This window comes from Meleagris gallopavo, chromosome 10, assembly GCF_905368555.1.
Source record: "Meleagris gallopavo chromosome 10, MGAL_WU_HG_1.1, whole genome shotgun sequence".
Taxonomy (NCBI): Eukaryota; Metazoa; Chordata; class Aves; order Galliformes; family Phasianidae; genus Meleagris; species Meleagris gallopavo.
Window position 1 is genome coordinate 17,976,641 of NC_139413.1, and position 22,888 is coordinate 17,999,528.

The 22,888-nt window shown below is 37.7% G+C and overlaps 1 protein-coding gene across 1 annotated transcript in view; it reads left to right on the plus strand.

Moving 5' to 3' along the window:
* Positions 1-403: 403 nt before the first annotated feature.
* ADGRL4 (adhesion G protein-coupled receptor L4) overlaps positions 404-22,888 on the plus strand; it is a 75,322-nt gene continuing 52,837 nt past the window's right edge. Inside the window, exons 1-2 of the mRNA XM_019618847.3 lie at positions 404-1,081; positions 2,601-2,750. Of these exons, the coding sequence (XP_019474392.3) occupies positions 1,060-1,081; positions 2,601-2,750 (172 nt within the window). The 5' untranslated portion in view covers positions 404-1,059. The remainder of the gene's footprint in view (positions 1,082-2,600; positions 2,751-22,888) is intronic.

Consider the following 22,888-nt stretch of genomic DNA (forward strand, 5'->3'; position numbering starts at 1 on the left):
CTCATTTATTAGGATGCTATGATGAAGATACAGTAGCTCACACATTTAGCACAGATGTGTCAAATGCTTTATCAAATTTGCTATATCATAAAATCACAGAATGGCTAAGGTTGGAGGGGACCTTAAAGATCAGCTTGTTCCAACTCTGCCATGGTCAGGGTTGTTGATCAATTCATCAGGCTGCTCAGAAAATCATTAAATAAGTGAATTAAATATGTCCTTTTATGCAACACCCTGCTTCATTCCCACTAATCCACAGAAACAGTCTCCTTCAGCTGCTGAGATTCCTGGCCGTACAATTGCCTTCCTGCGCCTTTCCTCCCAGCCTGTTTGTCTTTGTTTTTCTCACAAAGCAGAGCTCAGTGGATTTCCTGTACCACCTCACAGGCCACCGCCCTTAAAGCAACACTGCTTGTCCGCAGTAAGGAACTATCTCCAACACAAAGAAAGCAGTTTGAAAACTGCAGTTAGCAAGGGCTGCCTCCAAAAAAATGGCTCTTGGGGCTCATGTATTCTCATCTCATTAGAAAAAGGTGGAAGGAAGCATGTAACCCGTTAACCCGTCTGAGCTCTGGCCAGTTACTAATCTCTTTCATACCTTCCTCATACTCCCTGATCTGGTCCACTATCCAGCAAGCTCTATTTCACTCCTTCCATCCTCATCCTCTCCCTTCCCTGAGCACTCTCCCAGCAGTTCCTTTAACCCATCCTCCTCTAACCCATTCATCCCTGCACCTTCTCTGATAACTCCTGTGAGACCAGACTGCGGCTTCTCTTTCATTTTTTCATTTATTCCCTTTTCATCTATTCCCTCCTGGCAAGAAGACCGGGTCTTCAGCCCCTCCCAACCCTCCACGTTCTGCTTGTGAGTCTCAGGATCTTTTGAGAACACAAAGCTTGGGAGAAAGGGCATTGTCAGGGCAGCGCCTACACCAGGACTTCGCTTTCCTAATAGGCATGTGCACATATTTTGCACATGGTCGTACATTTTAAGGCAGGAAGATTTTTTCTGTGACACAGGGGCTCAGCACAAGGCACCATACAGCAACAGCATCACCAATGAAACTGCTGCCATTTCTAGGTAGGTAAAATCTTCTTCCCAGGGGAACGATGGCAAGTGGGAAGGGAGCGGGGTCTAGCAAACAACCTATGGGGACAGTGATATGGGGCTGGAGAGAACAAGTGTGTTGAAGTTAATGGAAGGCAGCTGGTACAAGGACTTAAAGTCCACACAGCTGTGACTTGTGCTGCTGGTTACAGGATTGAGAAGTACCACTGTTAGGGTTGCCCCAAAACCAAATCCTACAAATACCAATCTTTATTTTATTGTGGGTTTTATTCCATATAAACAGATTTATTATGGATTTTGGTGGTTTTTGTTTTTAATTCCCACTGCTTCTGTGTTCGAGAGATTTTTAGATTTCACTTGTTAAGAACAGTAAAGTGACAACAGACTCCTACAGGTTTCTGTTTTAATCTCTATGAGATGGTCTCCTTTCTTAAAAACAGAGAAGGTGAAACTTGGTGATACATAAATTGATTTGGATTAGATGTAATTGTTAAAATTTGTGTGTAAGTTGTAGCCTTTTGAATTTTTCATAATTTTTTTTTTTAAGAAAAAAATACACCTCAGTGAGATTTCATGAAGCAATGAAACCTATAATTGTAACACAAGGCTAGCAAATATCCAAAATAATATCTGAGTAGGGAAAAGCAGAACTGCAGGGAAAGACAGCATCAAGAAAGGGCTTTGTGTTCTGCAACTTTCATTATGTCTAGCTAACCATTTATACAGTACAAATTCAGAAGCTTACTTTCCTTTCTGAGTTAACTGCCTCTATTTCTAACCCATTATAGGGTGTGTATAATTATTCAGTGAGCTGTTAGTTTTCTCACAGGGAGAGGTTCCTTTTCTCCTTATGTGCTATACACATTCATACAATGGGAAAGTAGTTATATCATGTGGGATTTGTTCAGTGGATGGAAAAAAAGAGCACATTCATAACACGGAAATGGTATTTTAAGAGATTACTTTTAAATAATTTGGAGAAGATTTTAAAACCCTAATGCCACAATGTTGTAAGTACCATGACATGTCAATTTAATCTCTCAGACCACGCATGTGTATTAGCTGCATATGTATGGAAGCACTTATAAAAATAAAAAATCTGATCTAGGGAATCCTCTGCGGTATTTTTCACTTGATATGTATAGGGCAGTTTGGATTACGCTCCATACATAATTCAGAGTGCAAATAAAAGTCTGTGCTTTATTGGAAAGTACTAGAAAGCCCTGAAAGCCTTTCAAATGTTTTCCCTAGATCACTGAGTACTTCCTACATTGCTTACCAGTTTGATATTGGTTGAATGTGTACAGAGGTTCTCAATCTCTAGTGTCTGCTATTTCTAGCTCCTGAGTGGTTTTACCAAAGAATCTGCTGCAGCTGGTGGCCATCACCCCATTGTGCAATGCTGCTGACTCTGTGATGATGTTGTGTTTGCTAGGATATCCCAACCTCATGGATACTTTTCATCCAGGTCTGATTTTAGAGCCCATTATGAATTTTTTAAGTAAATAACTATGTTTTTTCCTTGTTCCAGTTTTGGTTTCCAGTCTGCTGGACTACGGCTGTACTACAGGAACCTGCAACATGACATGCCACAAAGATGCACGGTGTGAAATTCAGGGTGGGACACAAGGCTGCTATTGCTCCCAAGGATACACGGGAAATGGCATTACCTTCTGTTACGGTAAACAGATTTTCCTTATATGCATTTCTGATATCTTTTTTCTTGAAAAAATTACTCAAGAACCAATTAACTCAATGACTAAATTCTGTTACAACACCTTATGCTAATACACTCTCATTGCCAAACATTAAGAACTTGGCAGTTTCCAAGAAATTCTACAACTCTGCTTCATACAAAGCTTCTCTCAGTTGTACATAAACTGTTTTCCAGCATTAGTCTTGGTGCATAGAGTCCTGTTCTACAGAAACGCGGAAACATCATCTCTGGTTTAGCTTCAGAAATTTCCTTTATGACTTTGGTCTTCTGAAGCTTGGGATTGGCATGACGACTACTTTACTACTCTCACAACTCATCCACACACACATAGCACTAGGCTACTCTTCTCAGCCTCTAATCATTATAAAAAAAAAATATAGCTCCTGAGATACTCTGGTAAACTGAGGAGGTGTGTGTACCATAGGGAAATGGTACACGTGAAGCCAATATTCATTTTGTTTCACTACAGCAGCAAGCCAAGGAAAGATGCTAGAAATCCTATACAGAGGTTGCTTCTGGATGCCTTTATGTTCCACCCAAAGAAAAGGCTATCTTCTCTGCGTTCAGTTTTGAGTTGTCCTCTACTATGTGTAGTTCTAATACTTATCTTCACTATTAAATGTAGCTATGCCCGACTGCAGGCAGGCAGAAATGTATATGAGTCGTGCTAATTTTTAGTGTCCTGAGAAGTAGTTACGAATATTAACCAGCCATTTAGTCAGTTTTTGTGTTTCATGCATCTTGGTAAATTAAGTAAGGCACATCAGTTTCATATAAGTGTAGACAAGCTGCCCACCTTTACTGTGGGTTTTTATGCCTCTTTTACCATGATTTACTTGGAAGTGTATTTGTTTTAGGAAAATTTAGAATGCAAGGACTTTCTTTCTGACAAACCTTTTATAAACTGGGAATGTTTAGGGAGAAACATTGCTGTTTAAAATAATAAACAATGAAGAATCAAAAAATTATAGAGTAGTTTGAGAGAGAATTCTAGAGGTCACGTGGTCTAGCTCATGCTCAAAGCAAGTCCTACTTAGACAAGGCTTCTCAAGGCCTTGACCAAGTTTCAGTTATCACCAAAGATGAAGATTACAGATCTCTCTGGGTACTCACTCTAGTGTTTGGCTACCACAATTTTATTTTCTAATATCTAGTTGGAGGTTTTCTTGTTCTATCTTGTAGTTGCCTCTTCTGTGCTCTTTCCCACTTACTGCAGTTCTAAGAATAGTTTATCTTCACCTTCTCTACAAACTCCATGACTGCTAATTAGGTAGCTGTAGAAGACAGTAAGATTTCCCCTTGATCTTCTCTTCTGTAGCCTGAACAATCCCAATTCTCTCAAGCTGTTCTTTGCATCATCATGTGTTGTGCAGTCACTAAATATGTTAATTGAATGTAATGCAAACCTTGCCATAAACATAGATTGGTCATTATTTGTGTATTGAGCTGGCCAAATTAAAATAAGAAGAAATGGTCTTCACCTCAGTACCGTATTATTTTCCATTGTATTTGTACTAATTTAATTTTACTACTATGAGTAAGCTGCTTGACTTGAATGTTAACTGCATATTTGCAAAGTGCCTACACTTGTGAATAACACAGAGAAATAAGAAAACCAAGTGAATGTTTTTTTTTGCAGTAGTACCTGGAACAACTCAAACTAATACTTCCTGATGTGACTATAATCTTGTATCTACTGCATTGTCAGCAATTTTCTAGAAATTTCTGATTATGAATCAACTAAATTGAAAATAAAGATAACTTGTCCTTCACTGACATTACTGACATTATTAAATCCATACTTTGTGCATGCCTTCTATGGTGTTTGTATGGGAACTGCTGAATCACAGCTTGAACCTCTGATTGATCACCTGAGGCGAGCAATGAGTCAGCCATGGGAGCACAGGTGAAGGCAATTCACCTGTGTTGCCAGAAGGGGTGGAGCCTGGCTCCACCTCTCCTAGACCCATTTGAGCTGACTATCAGTGGGGAAGGATCTCTTCTGGAGATCCACTTTGCTGGAGTTTCATAAGTGAGCCCAGGATATGGGTAAGTGTCCTATCTTTTCTGCTTTGGTGTAATAACTATCTAGCCAAGCTCTTTGGTATGCTATAAAATCTGTATATTCATTGATTGTACAGTGTTATTAAAGGATGGTGTTATATGAGGATGGATTTATCTTACCCTACATGTTCTTTTTTGTTATGTGGTATCTTTTCCTTAATTTCATTTTTTCCCTTATTTTCATAGGGAAATCTACATTCAAAATCACAAAAACGCTTATTGGTCATTTAAAGAAAAATTCAGTATGGTGAAACAGGCGCGTTTGCTAATTACAAAACTTATGAATCAACTAATTGTTTATTAATAATTGTACTAAATGTTTGGAAACTCAATCTTTAAAACTTCAGTCCAAGCATACCACTACTAGATTTATTTCTGGTGTTTTGTGTTTCGGTGGCAATGCTGAAGCAAGCCTCAGTTCAGCAGATCAAATTTTTTTTCTGGTAAAATACCTCAACAACAACCAAAGTCACTTACTCTACAGCTATGTAGCAAAGCTTGTATCAGAACAGTATGGCTGTTGTCCCTGAAAGAAAGCCTACGTTTCTCTAGGGCAGTATGTTATACAGTGCATTATTAATACTGTGCAGAAGGCCTCTATTAGCATAAACAAGTAACTTGAATTTTAATTTTAATTGGGTAGCCTCTAGAAAGGTTCAGAAGTATAGGCTGAACCCTATCATAAGCACTTTAAAGCAATGAAAATGTAAAGCAAAGCCTCAGTTATTTAATGATGTATTAGATTTCACTGTTCTGTATGGAGAATGCTGCAGGTGTATCTGCTGTTCTACAGATAGCTACCCATTTTTCTTCAGTTAATAATCTTAGGCTTTTACAATGATAGTCCAGTCACCTTCAAAGGAGATCATCAATTATGTGCTAATACAGGCGTTTTCTAAAGAGTATTTATGTCTTGCTATGTTTACTTTTGCCCTTTTTGTTATTTACATAGGTTGCAAGAGTTGTAATTATTTTCATTGATGTTAATAATTCTATGGAGTGTAGAACCATCTTCTTCACTGTAGGCAGCTAAACCACATAAGTGGTTGTTGAGAGGGTTTCTACTGAAAATAAGTAAAATTCTTTCTCCTTGTAAAAATGTTGAGCAAAAAAATTGCTAGTTTTCAGCTTATACAGCTGAAAGTGTCCTCTTTTATTTATAGAGACATTCTCAAAGTATTTAAAAGGTTTTTTCTACCATTTCTCTACTTTTTGCTTGCTCATAACACCTCTTAAATACTTGTAAAAGTTATTTCTTTACTAGCTCTGTCTTTTCAACGTGATACACATTTTCCCTTGAGTTTACTGTGCTGCAAAAGGCAATAATACCCTGTTACATTTATTTCCTAGCACCATTATTGATGAATCATGAATCACTGATGTCAGCATACCTCAAGAATGGGGTTTGTTAGTTTTTACTTTGCTCCCTTCGCCAGCTGGCTAAGTGACTGCAGAGAGCTCAAGATTATTGGATTTGTTGTGTATAGATAAAGACACATAGATATGAATTTAATTTCCTGGTGTCAAAGTCATGGCTTTTAAAATAACTATCCTCTTACAGTCTTTCCCACAAGATTTCAACCACTTTAAATTAGGTGATGTTTTGGACTTTCCAAAGATATCCTTTAGACAGTGTAACAAAAAGCTAATCCTCTGTCATTGTCTTCTCTAAGAATATGTGCAGGAATGCACATGGTCAGGAGAATAACTGATTGTAAGGTCTGGCTTCTTCAATGTATTGGAATTATGACCTACATAGCAATAAATTCCTTCTGTACAACATCTTCCAGAAAGCAATAAATGAGTCACCTTGTCAAGCTTTCTACGTCTGAGGTAGAAAATACTATCCCATTCTTTTTTTGTATTTATATTTCTTCTTTTATGTAACATAAGACAAGAGAATGGCCTCTGAAAACTGTTTCCCTTTTAGGGTTCATTTTTTGGGCAGATGTGTATTTTAAATGTAATTCATGAGGTTTTAACTTCATTATCATGTATCAAATTGAAGTTAAACATCTAAAGCTCTTGGCAAAAAAATAAAATATATCCAAACAGTACTGATTTCTAGATATCTTAACTTCCTCTTGTGTGAAAATGCCATGGATTCTGTACTGACAAGTAGCATATATTTGCCATTTCTCACATGAAGAAATAACTTTACAAAAGTCAGCTGTATAAATTAGGTGTTGCTCAAAATCCCAGCATTCTTCCAAAACAACAGCAAAATTAAAAGGAAACAAACAAAAATTTAGATCGTACATAAAACTTTAAAGAAGCTCATATTTTATTTTTAAAACAGAAGGAAGAATGAGTTGGCATCTTTGATACTTTCCCAAGCAGCTCTGCTGTTTCAATACTGGCTGCTGCTTGATTGCTGACTGCCAATTTGCTGATTTGCTGGCACACTGCAGGAAATTAAAGTAAACAGTGTGATCACAGTGTTTACTTTAACTTTGTAAAATATGGAAGGAAAATGAAGCAATGTTGTTTGTTCCAGGAGGGTAGGCAGGCAAGCAGGAAAAGCCTGAACACAATATCCCTCCCAAATAACCCTGAACAATTTTCCCTTGTAAATGCCACTTGCACACTATACTACAAAAATTAATCAGTCTCACTTGTAAAATACTTACAGATCTTCCAGAAATAGTGAACAGGGACTTAGGCTATCGGGGCAACTTTGCACTGAAGTGGGACACTGACTCTCTTTCTGAAGTGCAATGCAGAGGATTTATGATTTTCCAGAGGCAAAAAAAAATACATCAGTGCAAAGTGGTATTTTATATCAAAATACAGAATCCCTCTGAGAACACAGAACAATTTATGTAAACGCAACTGAATCAATTGAAAGCCTACTCCAAGTCTGAATACAAACATATTTTCTTGTTTTACTGAGGGTCATACTACCAACTCTCCTCTTTTGGCAGTTCTTAAAGGGGCTTTCTTGTGAGATATCAACTTCTTGCTCCAAGGTGATGTTAATGCGTCCCACCACTGACTTTTATTGCAGGCACTGAGTTTGTTTTGATTCAGCAGTGTTACCATTGCCATTCTACAGTATTCAATAGGTATATAATTTTAATGAATTTTACATTTCAAATTAACATGATCCTGTAAAACCACTGTATGTAATCACTGCGTTCTACCCAGAAATAGCAAATGATCTAATCCAAATGCTGGTTTACAAGTGGAGGGTTTTTGTTGTTGTTGTTGTTACCAGCAGGCATACATCACAGGATGTCACTTCTGTGTTTACCAAATAGTCTGAAATCACTGATACGGAAGATCCAACCCACACACTTCCTAAATTCATTTCACTACTATCAGTTACCACAAGCTATAAAAAGGCAAATTGCAGCTGCTCTAGCATAACACAGCAGGAGTGAGATATGCCTTAGCCAAACACAAACAACAGGGTTCAGCACAGCGGGTGATAGCTTGGAAACCTTGGGATATGCTACTCAGGAGCCAAAGCAGACTCCTGATTCCCAGCCTGTTTGACATTCTCCCCATAATCTCTGTGAATGTCTCTCACTTTTTCTTATCATTTATCCTTTCCTCCCTTCTCCTGCGTCTTCTAGTCTCTGCTATTTTATCTCCAAATTCTGTTGCATATTTTCCACAGTTTCAGATTTTAGTGTGGTAATACCAGAATGCAGGCTGTGTGAAAGGGCAGAGGTCATCTTCAAGTTCAGAATTCCTACTGTTGTGTTTAGGTGTCTGACTTTTTGGTGGTCCCAGGAAGTGTTATGAGGACCCTTCCTGTTGCTTGCTTTTGTAGTTATTATACTTTTTATTAAGTCCATCCCTTCAGAGTTCCTCTGCAGGAGGCAGTAACTTTTCTTCCTGTCCATATTGCAATGGTCATAATATAGCTGAGTGCTTTCCACCTTTTCCTGAAGACTGGCTGCTGAGCTTTGAGACATTACACAGCCTATGCATCTCAGTCAGATACTCATCATTAAATGTGTAGGCAAGCAGTTTAGGAAACTGGAAAGCCTGGGAAAATTAGCCTGGAGGATTAGATATTACCTGTCCTGTACATAAATGTCTACTTGCATGGGTACAGATAATGCGCAAGCTAGCATAGCAGGTTCCTGGCCTTTAGAGTCCTGTAACGTTGGTGGTTCTTCTTGTGGAACTTTTATCTGTGTGTGGTTTCTGTCCTTCCTCTGCAAGATGTCATACTTTTGTGTGCATTAGAGAAGAGTTTGGTGGCTGTGATGTATGTAGATGGCTGGAGACTAATTACAGTTGTATGGTTGCCTTTCAGTTGCAAAGAACTTAAATATGTTTATGTTCCAGAAGACAGCCGTTCTCTTTAACATACTCAAGTGTTAATCAAACAGTATTTGTAGAGTTGACTTTACTTTTTATAACTAAGCAAACTTTCTTACTGTAACAAGATGCTATTGAAAGTATCTTTTAGTTGAAGCTTTTAAGAGTGGATCAGGAGTTTGAAAAGACAGAGGCTATGCATAATAACATCAGTCAAATGGAAAGCAGTGTAAGATACTGGAAGTAATAAAAAAATGATCTCCCTAATTAAGGGATAGAGAAGGCTGTTCTACTCCAGTTGTCTTACCTCCAGAAAATGACTGTCCATAAAAATTGGTCTTGAAAACAGTTTATGCATTCAAAGCAACAAATCCAGCTAGCTAACATGCACGAAAAAATACCTCCCATTTTCTCACTTAATGAGATAGAGAGAAACCTTCCAAGGGACCTACCTTCCTACTGTCAGAAAATATAGCTTGCCTGGGAGCAAACTATAGAGGTCTATCGAGCCCAGTATAATCATTTATAAGAGACTGACCCTGACTTTAATAAGCCTTGGACCAAGTCCATGATAGACAGAATCATAACATTCACAGATTTTAGCATACACACACAAAGTAGAAAAAAAACTTCAATCTTTCTTCCATGGCTTTTTTTTTTTTTTTTACATTTTCTTGAAACGGTACTGTATGATGAAAATACAACAATGAATTTTTTGAAGGGGCTAAGAAGAAACTGAACTTCTTCTTGTTACATCTTTAATCATATACAGTCTCTCTTTTAAATTAGACCCATTTGCATCTGAAGAGGTTTTAAAATGTGTACATTATGTGGTAGAAAAAGAGTTAGTTATCTCTCTCAAAATTGTACTCAAACTTTCAAGTTGATTAGCTGCACACAGGCAGTTTCTTATTTGTTTAATTCAAAATGTGTTTTAACCCTTGCCAAATAACACTAACTTGCATTATTGAGAGAATACTCTTTTCATCCTGTTTTATGGCCCTAGGAATCAATTGATATGTTACATGTTTAGAAGATGTAGGAAAATTCATTTAAAGAGCCTTAAACTTATTGTCTGAAAGTGTGCTTGCTATGTGCCTCCCAGAGACACGATTGACTTCCTGTTTCTCTCACATTTAAAGTAGTCCCAAAAGGTCCAGCAGTAACAATGCATTCTTCTAATTTCCTGGTGTAAAGGTAAAAGGACAGAAGATATTTCCAGAACTTGTGTATACTCATATACAAATGTACACAAGGGGATCTATTTCTGTAAATGTATGTGAATAAAAAGCAAGCAGTAGAGCCTAGTACAGCTATCAGATTCTGCATCTGCCTTTGGGGCTGTGAAGTTAGCATGAGTCTCCTAACAAAGTATCATAAGGAATTACACACCTAACAGAAGTTGATGTTACCTCTGTGTAACTATATTGATTTCCATACATTATCCCACCAATATAGCATACTTATGTCTCCATTCAATAAATCATAGAGTTTAATTCCAGAAAAGTGTTCTCTATAAGACTGTTGTTCCCCCCCCCTCTCCCAGCATAAACTGGCCACAGTGGTAAAGTTGTCTGTAACTTCATTTGAAATGTGTAATTTATCTAGGATGATATGCTGGTGCACATTTTTTCTGTATAGGACTGTGAAAAATTGTCATCTGAGCTGCTGGCAGACAGAATATCAAACCCAACTCAATCCTGTATATATAAAAGATTTTAAGAAGGTAATTGACACTTTGGGCCTCTATTTGCCAAAGAAAGAGATAATGACGTTCTCCAAGAAGATTAGAATCTAACCAAACACTGTGCTCTAAATATGGAGCACAGAGGCAGGTGATGTTTGTAAAAATGTTTCCTGGCTGCAAGAGGAGGAGGGGGCTGAAGGACTGCAATTTTGCAGTGTATATTTTTTAGGTACACAGATTTAATTTAGATATTATGGCTTGAAAATGAAATTTACAGTATGTGTGTTTTTGGGTGATAAGAAATTGATTTTTTGACCTTGGTACACACTAATTGAAATATCTGGCACTGTGTTTTGCTAAGGTTAAAGGAAGCCATATATGCCTGGAACCGTATTCTTCTTTCACCTTGAACCGTGCAGTTAATCACAACCATAATCACTGGCAGGAAGGAACTGCCGTTTAGCTGTTCTACGAGGAAGCTGAATAATCTCTGTTCATTGTCTAATGGATAGGTTGTTGTGTGATTACTTCAGGCAAGGTTTAAGAGATTCGTGATAACTTCAAAATGGAGACTTCTGGTGGCATTGCCATTTAGTGAGGGGCCAGAGCTTCACCCCGAGCAGGGCAAAGTGCAGCACAGCAGGCAGCTCTCCGTCGCTTCTCTTTGGGGCTGCTCACTAAGCCTGGAACAGCTCTATCCTATGCCTTCTGCAAGGAGGTGATTCAGAGACTAGGCCCTCTGTCATGCTCTTCTCCACAGCGAGTCCAGTGGTGGAGAGATCACCCCGTGGACTGTTCTGTCATTGGACTGGTAGTTCTCAGTATCCTCTACTTTGAAAGGCCTTTTTGTAACATTAATAGTTCTGCTTTATTTAGTGGAGTTTCTGTCTGAGCTTAGATTTGTACTAATGTGACAGTCTAGAGTTGTCTATAAAGCAGTGTGGCAGGGTGTCCCATTATTTTGCTTATTACTTAATGTTACACATTTGTTAGGTTGGCACAGGATCATGTTTTTCAAAAAGGAAAATGAAAGCTCCTGAAAAGCCTTGGCAATAAATGGTTATTTGTTCAGAAACAGCCGAGTCCAATCTTTGTTTATGTTAGCAGGCTTCATGTAATGGTGCTGCAATAAAGAAAAATAGCTCTTCAGGATATGTATTGGCTTTTATGTTTTATTTGTAATGAAAGCTATGCACATAGGCAGCAATCTACATAAGTTACATTGAGGGAGAACGTAAGCATAGATGGTGACTTGCATGTTTATCTATTTAATATTTATTTGTGGCAAAACATCTGAATCTCAATCTTAAAGATTGTGAAATCAGGCTGAAATACTGCAGTTTTCATTCCTAGGGAGTTACTGAAGGAAGACCAAGAGAAAAGGTGAGTTCACCACCCACTGGGAGCCTGCTGCTTCCCTCCTGCCCATCTGTAGAGAGGAGCTGGAGGTCATAATCACTGCCTCATCTTCTATTTGATCCCAGGTTAGCAAAGAGTCCATGGGCTCTGGAGGTTATTATACTGTGATCCTCACTGGTCTCCTAATGGTTTTGAGTTATTCCCCAAGTTCAGTGTAGCCCTGGGTCACAGCTTGTCAGGCCAGTAGTTAGTGCTGCACCTATAGCCACATTGCGCAACGAATTTCATCACAGATCTCTGTAACTTCAGGGGCCGTGAACAACTGCTGGAGAAATTCCCCAGTGCAGTTCAGGTACATTGGCGTGAGCTGAAAGAAGTTAAGCTCTGCAAGCCTTAACAGAAGGTCTGAGCTGCTCAAACTTTGCATTAGTTCTTTGTGGCAATGGGAAAGGAACAGGTGGAAAGTCATGTTACAGTGAACACTTTGCCTTACTTTGTCTTAAATAAATCATTTTGGTGGGTAGCATTGATCCTGGGGAGGTTCTGCCTTTTCAAAATCAGCTTGCAAGAAGTTCAGAAGGGAGATCAGTGGAAGCTGGAAGTACACAGGTGAACAGTTCAGGTCCTTTGTACCTATCCAAAATGTTTCATTATTCAGAGCTATGGTGAAGCATGCATCAATTCATAAATATGACCTACTGTGCAATGTAAAAATGTCAATATTTCTGTCGCATTGTGTAAGGGATATCTGATGCATACAGAAAGAATTTCATCTCCTTAACAACCGCAGAGAAAATAGTAAAGACAAATAGCCTTCAAAAGTGTATTGACTTGAAAGCATAGCTAGAGAGAAGTTTCTAAAACCTAATATAGCTTTTCAAGTGGGCTAATCAAAATAGAAATGACACTGGATAGAAGTTGTAAATCAGGCTGAACTATGATTTGGCTGGGTTTTTTTTGTTGGTTTTTTTTTTTTTTTAGAATTGTGACATACATTAAAATGTGCCCTATCGTGGTATGTTGGTTCCACCAAGCTTTCACCATGTTCTCTGTGGTTAAAATTGAGGAACTTCTAAGCAAATCTGTCTTTTGAAGGTGAGGTCACTTTAGGCTTACATCACACAGTACCACCATTCTCACAGGAGATTCTGTCTTTTGTATACTGAGACACAGTGGTGTGCTGCACAAGTGTTGGGCTTAGTTTGTATCGTTTTGTGTATGAGGCCTGGGACTTAGACAGATGTCAAAGGGGAAGCTGAATATTTACACAGCTGTGGATTGTAAAGAGAAAAACTGTTAACCAAACTTTTTGTACCTCCTCTTGAATAAACAAGTAGTATGTTAATACTGCTTCTTTTTGGAGAGGAGGGAGGTGCTTATAGGCCTCTGGACTGTGTCCTCTGTTCCCAGAGAAAGGTTTTTTAGAGGTTTTATTAGCTGTAAAGTACTCTTGAATTATTACAGGAGTTTTGGCCTTAGATTTGGCCTACTTCTGGAAAACTTATAACCTTATGATGGCACATTGCCCCCATTATACAGACAGCAGCATTCATGCTGGAGCTCAATATCTAAACTAGTGATGGGTCTGTGCTTCAGTATGGATATATGGTTTTGAGTGCTGCAAGAAAAAATTCAACTGCAGGGTATTACTACTTCTGGCAGTGTCGTAAAAATAGTGTCTTGATATACCTGCTGCTTCTATTCTCATTGCAGCAAGTAATGGCAGGAGCACAGATGAGCACAGTAACAGATTTTGTTGTACTTTCCTGCGAAAGAGATGATGCTGATGACTTTCCTGCAGTTGACTTCTGTGAGGTACAGTGGCTGTAGGACACAAAATCTCAGTTGGGGATGGATTTTTCCAAGGAAATGTTTGTTGAGAATTTTTGAGCTATCTGGCTCTGTCTTAGGTGCCTAAAGGAGGACTGAGCTGTTTCAAAAGAATAATCTCAGTAGTGGGTGCTGAGTAATTGAAAATCTGCTCATGAAATGCCTCTTTTTTTTTTTTTCTATCATCTGTTGGCAGCTGCAGCTTTTGATTGGCTTACATTATTTTTAACTGCAAAGATCCTTTAATTAGGGAGGGGAACTATGTGAATGAGTTAGAGCTGCTGGAGGTAGTAGCTCCTTGCCATTGGAGATTCAGTAATTAAATAAGTAGATAATATCCTCCTTATTGAAGAGATTTAGAAAATCGTAAGGAATTTGCATTATTACAGCATCTAACATCAGCAAATGGAGGAAAAAAAACCATAATGGCAATTTTCATTAGCTGCAATGCAAGTGGAGGAATCTTTTTCTTTCTCTGAACAGCCAAACATTAAACAATTCCTAAATCCCTCCTTATTATTTTTCTTTTTTGTGGTTAAAAAACCCATAAAGCAGAAATTGAAGACTGGCTATTAAAATACTTGCTGACAGCTTCACTCAAAACATCCTTTCAAATACTGTTATAGCATCATGATTCATCTGCTATTCTGATATAGCTTCTTCAACAGCAAGTACCTTCCTTCATGGTTAGAGCCTATCTCTTTTCATTGGAAAATTCCTCCTTTAGACACTTTATTGAATCTTTGCTGTAAACACATCTTTCTCTGATGTTACACTGTTTGGACTACAGAAAACTTGTAAGTCCCCTCCCATCCCCCCACCCCCCACAAGAAAGCACTGTAATAGTTCATTGGGGATAAGAAAGGAGATGATCGTGGCAAAAGAAACATTATTATTTTTTTTTTTTTAACCTTCTCACTGAAAAGATCTAAATGCAAACGTTGTGTGCCATTAGAACAAGTCAGGGTTGCTGGCTCAATGCAATGACTACGCATCACTCTGTAAATAGCACGTTGCTGTGCTGAGCTGGCACACAGCCCCAGTGCTGTAGGCAGTTCTGTGCACTGACTCTCCCAGGGCCAGATCTTCTCCTGGCATACAGCAGCACAGCTCAGTCGATGACAAGAGTTAGTCAGTTCCCACCAGCTGAAGACTGAACCCAGGAACATCCCAGAGATTAAGTGCTCCCCAGTGAAGCAGGGTGAGTTTCACTCTCTGAGCTTGAAGTTGGAATTATTTACAGTCACTTTAACAGGACAACAGCTGCTCTTTACCTAAAGATGTGCCAATAGCACTGAAAGAATTTAGATCTAAATTGCAGATGGGTAGATTTCAATTTGATTTGAGTAGCTGGACTGCATGATACTGTACTGTAAACTCTCAAAGTCAGAGCTTGAGAGAAAAATGATGAATTTGGAAGCTGATGCTCTGAAAGACTTTTATGAAGCAATATATTTTCATAGCAGACACAGATCAATTTAAAAGTAGTAATCAAGGGCCATGTACTATACGTTCACAGACAGAAAATGTGGAGAACTCAGCCGGAGCTAGACACTTAACATTCAGACTAGTGCTGAGGATATTGCCTCTTTGGAAAATAGTATTGTACAGAATTAAAGTATTGTGAATTTCCGAGATAATCACCATGCTCTGCAGATATAAGACACTGCCAGAACACCGCTAGAGTCCAGCACAACATAATTTCTCTAGGCAAATTTGGGTTTATCTTCTGTACAAATTTTGGTGGAAAGAAAAGACTGCAAATATTCACAGGAGGAAAAAAAAAAAAAAAAAGTTGAAATCTTGAGGCAAAATAGAAACTTATAATTGGAGAATGTAGTAGAATTTAGTATCTTTCATAGCTATTTTCTAAATTCAAAGTAACTACACCACTTTTCATTAAATAAGACTAGACTCAGAGGTTTTTCCCTTGCCAGTCCTAAAAATTTTATGAGATGCAACATTCCCTTCAAGAGTAATGCATCCACACAGAACTGTTTTATGTCATGCAAATGACAGCATTGTACAAAACCAAAATTTATATTTACTTGGATAATGCTACAACTAAAATCCTTCCGGATATTTTTAACCTTTCTCCTTAGTAGTAGTCTCTTTGGAAATACATTTATGAAAGCATAGTGGCCACAGGCAGTGATAGATTATTTCAGAAGGCTGAATCATTTCATCTTTCACAGCAATCATTGACAGATTATAGCCTATGCCTTGCTAAGTGCTTGAAATCAGATCTTCATGCATTCAGTATTCATACTTGGATCTGGCTTTGGTTTTGACACTCTGGCTGAAGTTGTCCTACATCATAACTTCAAGCAACCTGAAGGCATCTCTGTGTGAATCGCAAACACTAGGTTGCTCTTTCTCCAGTTTTCCGTATTAGTCTTTACCAGCCAGGGAAGAAGGTGAAGAACAACAAAATTCTTAGTGAGTAGCTTTATTTTAGCTAAGATTAAAAGTTTGTCTGTGAGAGTGATATTGATATGATATCCTCCTCGGTACCATTTGAACTTAGTTGACTTTCACCAAATCAGGCAAATAAAAAATGTTAAGTTGAAAGTTTACTGTAGATATCCGCCTTTGAAAAGTTACACTGTAAATTCACAGTGAAGAAGTCTTATGAAAGAGTTATTTTACTTCAGGTTGAGTCAAGAGAAAATATGACCTTAAGCTTGCATTTCCCTAGCAACCAAGATCAGTAATTTCAACATGTAAAATGGTAGGAAGCCAGGTTTTAACATTTTAAGGTAGTATTTGGTATTCAAAAGTATTCAGAAATATGCAAGTGTTCAGAAACATTTTTGTGTGAGATGTTCTTATCTATTTAATTTGATTTACTTTTGAGTAATATATCTTATCTTAGGAGGAAAAATTTGTTTTTAACAGAAAAGCCTGGTTAGACATTGTCTATTTAGATTTTTCTACTCCCTTGACTATAAGGTTCTAGTGAGAGATTCTTTATAAGAACATAAGCATTTAAAGACCATATTGTCTGTGTGTTTAAAAGGTTTAAAAGACCTTTAGTCTATTTAACAGATCCAAAGCCTTAATTCATAAAATTTAGATCCATATCTATTTCTTCACATAAATGAGTTCTATAAATGCATAAGAAAGAAATAAGTATGCTGCACATAGTCTCACTAAAATAACTAAAAACAATGAACTATTTTCATGGGTTTTTCCAGTGCATATAGAGCATAGTGTTTGAAGAAAAAATCTTCTTTTTCAATTCTGTAATATGGAATCTATTTAGTCAGATGATGTGAGTAGCTAGAGAATCTGAGGGAAAAGAGTTGTTTGTGGAGAGTGAAAACCCTTAAGAAGCTTACTAACTCTGTTAGTTTTATTCACTTCATGTTAATAGTGTAAGTAAACAAGGTATACAAAAAATGGCAAGACTTTACTACTGATTTTTCCTTGGTAAAGCAACATAATATACTGATGTAAAAACAGATGACTTCGTGCTATGTGCACGTTGTTACCTGTTGCTCTATAGCACTCAACCAGACAAAATCTAAAGAACTTCCAAATGTTGAAACTTACTGAGGCTTGAAAATGAGAGTGAAGTCTTTTCTGACTTGTTTTGTAAAAATGTTATACTCAGTAAGCATCTCCTAGCTGTTTTTGTTGTTACTCCTCCAGCATTTGATAGATCAGATGTAAACTACTTCTGGCTGGTTTGTCAGTGGGCACCCATTATTATCAGTTGGGACATAAATCCTTCCCTCACAGATTTGTATAGGTAAATCTGGTCACAGACTCTTCTCATTCCTATCCTCTCTGCCTTCTCCCTTTATAATATCTCTGTCCTGAGTCATGTTAACAAAATCTAGTAATTTAGTATCATCTGTGAATTTAATTCTCAGGCTGTTCATCTCTTTTTCCAGAGCATTAATAAACATGTAAAATAAAACTGGGCTTAACACCAATTCCTGTGGCAACCCAACTGGATACCTCTTCACTGCTCAGTGTAGTGCTGATTGTCATGACTCATTATCCTTTGTTTACATTATTTCAGCCAGTTTTCAATCCACATGACAGTGCCTTTATCCAAGACATTATAAATTATTTTTCTAATAAGATTTTGTGAGCCACTGTGTCAAATATTACAGCCCAGAAATATTGCAGCCACTCTGTTTCCTCCATACACTAATCCAGCAAACAGTGAAAGAGCAATTATATTTTTCTGGCATGATCTGTTCTTTGAAAATATAAACTTTTTATTGGTCATGGTTCCCCTGTTCTTCCAGGTGATTTTTAGACTTCTAATATTTATTCAATTATGTTAGAGGAGATTGATAGCAATCATACCAGAAGATATCTGCAGGTACACTCTCCCTCCCTTTCCTCTTTTCTTTAAAGCCTTTCAGAAACAGCTGAGATTCACAGCTAGGATTTTAAGGCAAAAGGGGCAACATATCTCAAAAATACGTCCTTCAGCAATGAGGAGTCACACGTGACAAGTACTGTCAGGAAGGGTGTCCTAGAGATGGAAGCAGCTATAATCAAGGGAGGAGAGGATTGCTATGAAGATTTGAAGAGATGAAAGGAGCAGGGAATGTGAGAGGCATTCTCAAAATTGGGAGCTGGGGTGATGGGAGTGATTCTCTAGCAAAGGATCCCTATTCTGTCATTCTGGCTCTGACTTTGCCTGTTGGTTGTCAAACCAAGGTCCATGCTTTTCCTGTAATCCTTATGATGCTGTTTTTGTGCCACTTGGGGCTTTGGAAAACAATTAAAAAAACAACCCAGTTCTTCATGCATTTTTGGATTAGATGACCTTCTAAGGGTCCCTTCCAACTTAAAGAATTCTATGAATCGATGAAGGCATTTTGGATGTGTACTGTGCAGTTTGTATCTGCAGTCCATCTCTTCTCATGCCATCAAGACCATGTAGAATACTGGGGACAGGAGCTTTTGCCCTCATAATTGCATATTTGGGGCTTGAAATACACGGACAGACCTTGCACTGTCTTTACCACGAGCTATTCTTTCCTGGGATCAGCAGGATCACACCAAGGATCAAACCCTCTTTGTGGAAGGATTACACTCCCTGCCAAATATGTGACATGGTTCAGTTTCAAGCATATACAGAATAAATCTCTGACAAGACAGACATTTAACAATGGCTTAGTATCCAGGACTGTCATGGAAGACAGCTCTCAGCATCAGATCTAATAAGATCTTCTGGTCAGTGACTGCATGATCTTGGGATCCTGCCACGTAAAAAAATATATATATATATTAAAAAATGGTAGAGATGGTGTCTAATGAAGTTTTAGTAAAAATGTGTATGTACTGCACTAGTGTGGATTAGTACAGCTAAATTATATGTGGATATGATACCTGAGAAGCCACTCTTAAAAAAACAAGTTTTCTTTTCTGCCAGCTCTTGTTACTGTTCTTCAACCCTTCCCTGTCTTTCTGTCACTTCTTCTTGGACTTTAAAATTCATTCATCAAAGAGATAAGAGGTTTTGTTTTATATATCACTAAAGATTATCCCATGAAAACAATGCTACTAAAAATATGTGATGGCTGATCTATAAGATGTATGTGGACATTTTATAGATATAACAAAATTTTCAGTCCAACTCCTGGAAGCAAAAAACATAAACTCACTCAGGAGATTCCTGTTTCTTACAGTGCTGAATGCCATATGCTCTGAGAAAAGAGAAAGCCAAACTTCCTGTGCTGGGGACAATCAGAGAGGCAGATGCAGTCACTTCCACCCTGGAAACTAAGTACCAAGGTGGTTAATATTCTTTCAGAATGCTTACTTAGGAAAGTATGGGTAATAATTTCTCTTTGTACAGCTTTGCAAAAACAAAAGGAAAGGAAAAAAAAAAAAAGAAACAACACAAAAACACATGATTAGAAAGTTTCAAACCAGATATGACAGCCTTTATGTTTTTGCATCATCTTCCTGCTCTGGAATTAAAGAATGTTTATAGAGGGCTAACTTGGGCTGTATCAGCATGGCTATATGATCCCAGAATCCAACCCATCCTTCAAGATTGTGTGGTCTGGAATAATGTTCTCATGAATAAAATAATGCATGATAAAGTGTTGTTTATGATTTCTTTTCTCAGCAAATTAGCTATGTACATCTTGTAACACAGGCTGGCTCTGTGGAATATCAAGCATGGCAAGAGACCTGCTAGAAAATGAATTACATTATCCAGCAAAAGCAATATCAGAAATGTCTCAGTCTACACTATCTTAATGTTGATTTAAAATCATATATTCATATTACCTTTTTATGTTTAGTAAAGCAATGTGATGGAGCCTTTCTTTTGCCAAAGTTATATTATCCCATTTCTCTGAGTTAGATAAACTGTAATGTGTCTGCTTTACAGATGGGTAAACTTAGCATAAAGAGAGGGAAGCCATTGTTTTCAGTCAAGAATGCCTAAACATAAGCACTTTCATCTATATTGGCCATCCTCTGCAAATGAGCCTCATTCCATTCATTTCTATGACAGATTATTTTACTTTAAACAATTCTTGGATAAAATACTTTAGGCATCCTGAGGGCAGGAACCTGAAATCAAGACTCACGCAAAAAGATGCCTCCTGCCCAGTTGAAGGAATGTGCTCTTGGGCTCAGGGTGATTCAATTGCCTGTTGCCCGGTGGAGTAGTTTCAGCAGGAGGGATGGGTTGCATTTCTACATAGAAAAAGGCAATTGGAGTGTTTTTCAGGACCAGAGGACAGCAGGTTAGTTTAGGACTGCCTTAAACTCAAACATGCTAAAATTGTTTGTGAAAGGACACTGCTACCATCTCCTTCTCTTTCTCCTGTTCTTGTCTTTTAATAAAATAGCTGCATCTGAGCTGAGTACAGAGCAGCTTCCCATCGGCATGTTAGACATACTATGACTAGGCCCCGTCTCAGATTATCTCTGGCAGAGCCAAGACTGTCCTAAGCCTTTGCCAAAGTCCTAATTTTCATGCCAAAATCCATTTGTTGAATTGGGACTAAGGCTGTGGTCACAAAACAAGGCACTAAGTGGTACATCAGTAGCCAGTTTTTTCCAGCCTGCATTTTAATAAACATTGTATAAATTATAGTATAGAATAAATTATAGGTATATAAATTACAACTTGTAGCATGGAATATTGGACCTGCTGTGGGTTTTAGCCTATGTGCTATGGAATAGCCAACATACTGTTTCTATCATTTTAATAACCTTTACAGAGCAGGTGGCTGTTGCATTTAATACAGCTATCATTTTTCTTTCCTCATGGGATTTGCTGTGATGACAGTTCCATCATTTCATTTGGGTATTTAAGGCTTTTAGGAAGCATTTTTAAGCAATTATCTAGTATAGGTATTTTCAAGCTTGCTTAAAGCATAGAGAGTCACTCCCTTTCTCACCGCATATTTCTCAATAGGAATACAACATGCTTTATGTTAATCTGTGGCAAAACTATGGAAAAGATCACCAGCTGTGATAAACTATCTAATTTAGCTAGATGGAGTTATGCCCTTATATCCCAGATGAAGATCAAGCCCAACATTTTGCAATTGCAAAGATTTCAAAGATGTGAAACATTTCTAGGATTATTGCAATGTATATTTTGCATTTCAAAGATAAAATACAGAAACCAATATTTCATCAAACCATTTAATTTTCTTCCAAGTTTGAAAGTAAATTGACAAGAGATCAGCAATTGGCAAGAGAACAAATGAAACATATTGAAACAGCCAATTTGCTAGTATCAAGGGAGGCAGATTGTCAGTTTTACATCTGCCAAAGTAGCGCCCTTGTTGCTGGTTTTTCCCCTTCTTCTTTTAAAACATATTTCATTACCTAAAGATTTAATTGTTAGATAATTCAGTAATCCTTTATAAATGAGTAAGTGTAGTCTGATCATTAAGAAGCCCCTTTCATCACTGTGCTGTGATTCTGGCAATTGCAGTTTGTTTGTGAAAGTTCTGCATTTTTTTCTCCAAACTCGTCACACCTGACTCACACTAGATTTCAATTGCAGCTGAGTAGCTTCCTGGACCCCAATACTCTAGACACCAATTTACTGCATCTTTCTTGAACTTGCTATTAAAAGGGAAGGAAGCAGAAATAGGACTGAGTTTTCTACTGACAGCCTGCTCTGAGAAATAGGCAGAATGAAACACAGACTTTTTTTTTTTTTTTTTTTTTTTTTTAAATTTAGACAAAGGTAAGTGCTTCTATGTTTCACCACCAGTAGGCTGGATATGTATATAGTTATTTTCTCCTGAAAAGCAGGTAGGTAGAAGTGAGCTCAGTCCATCAGGTATAAAAGCTGTAAGTTGTCATAAGGTGTTGTAGCAGCACTAGTTTAAGAGAACAGATGTAGATAATGAAATGAGTAGTTCTGTGTCCTTAGCTTTCCCAGTTAGTATTTGCCCATTTCTGTTCTTTGTTAGTTTACTATGTGATATTCTTATGAGGAGGATTTAAAACTGCATTGATGAAATGTGAAATGAGGTGGTACAGCTATGTAACCCTTGATATTTTATTAACTTTCAAGAATGTGATGTATCGAGGATGTGTAAGCAAACTGGAGAACCAGAGGAGAAATGGTGGTACTTCTTGATTCACAGAGACTTTGTTGTTGTGGGTTGTCTTTGTGAATTGGTTTTCATGTATGCATGCACCTTGTGGTCAGGAAACTGGAAACAAATTTTTTTTTTTTTTTAAGTTAAAAAAGAAGAAAATAGATTTGCTCTGTTGCTAGGTGCTTGGTGGATGTTATATATTTTGCCTATTTTTTCCCCTATCTTTTATAACATTTGAGTATTAATGTAGTTAATGTGACTTCAGGTGTTAAAGCTTTAAGGACAGAGATGTCTGTGTCGTTTTCTGATGACATTAACAAAGCACTGAACGC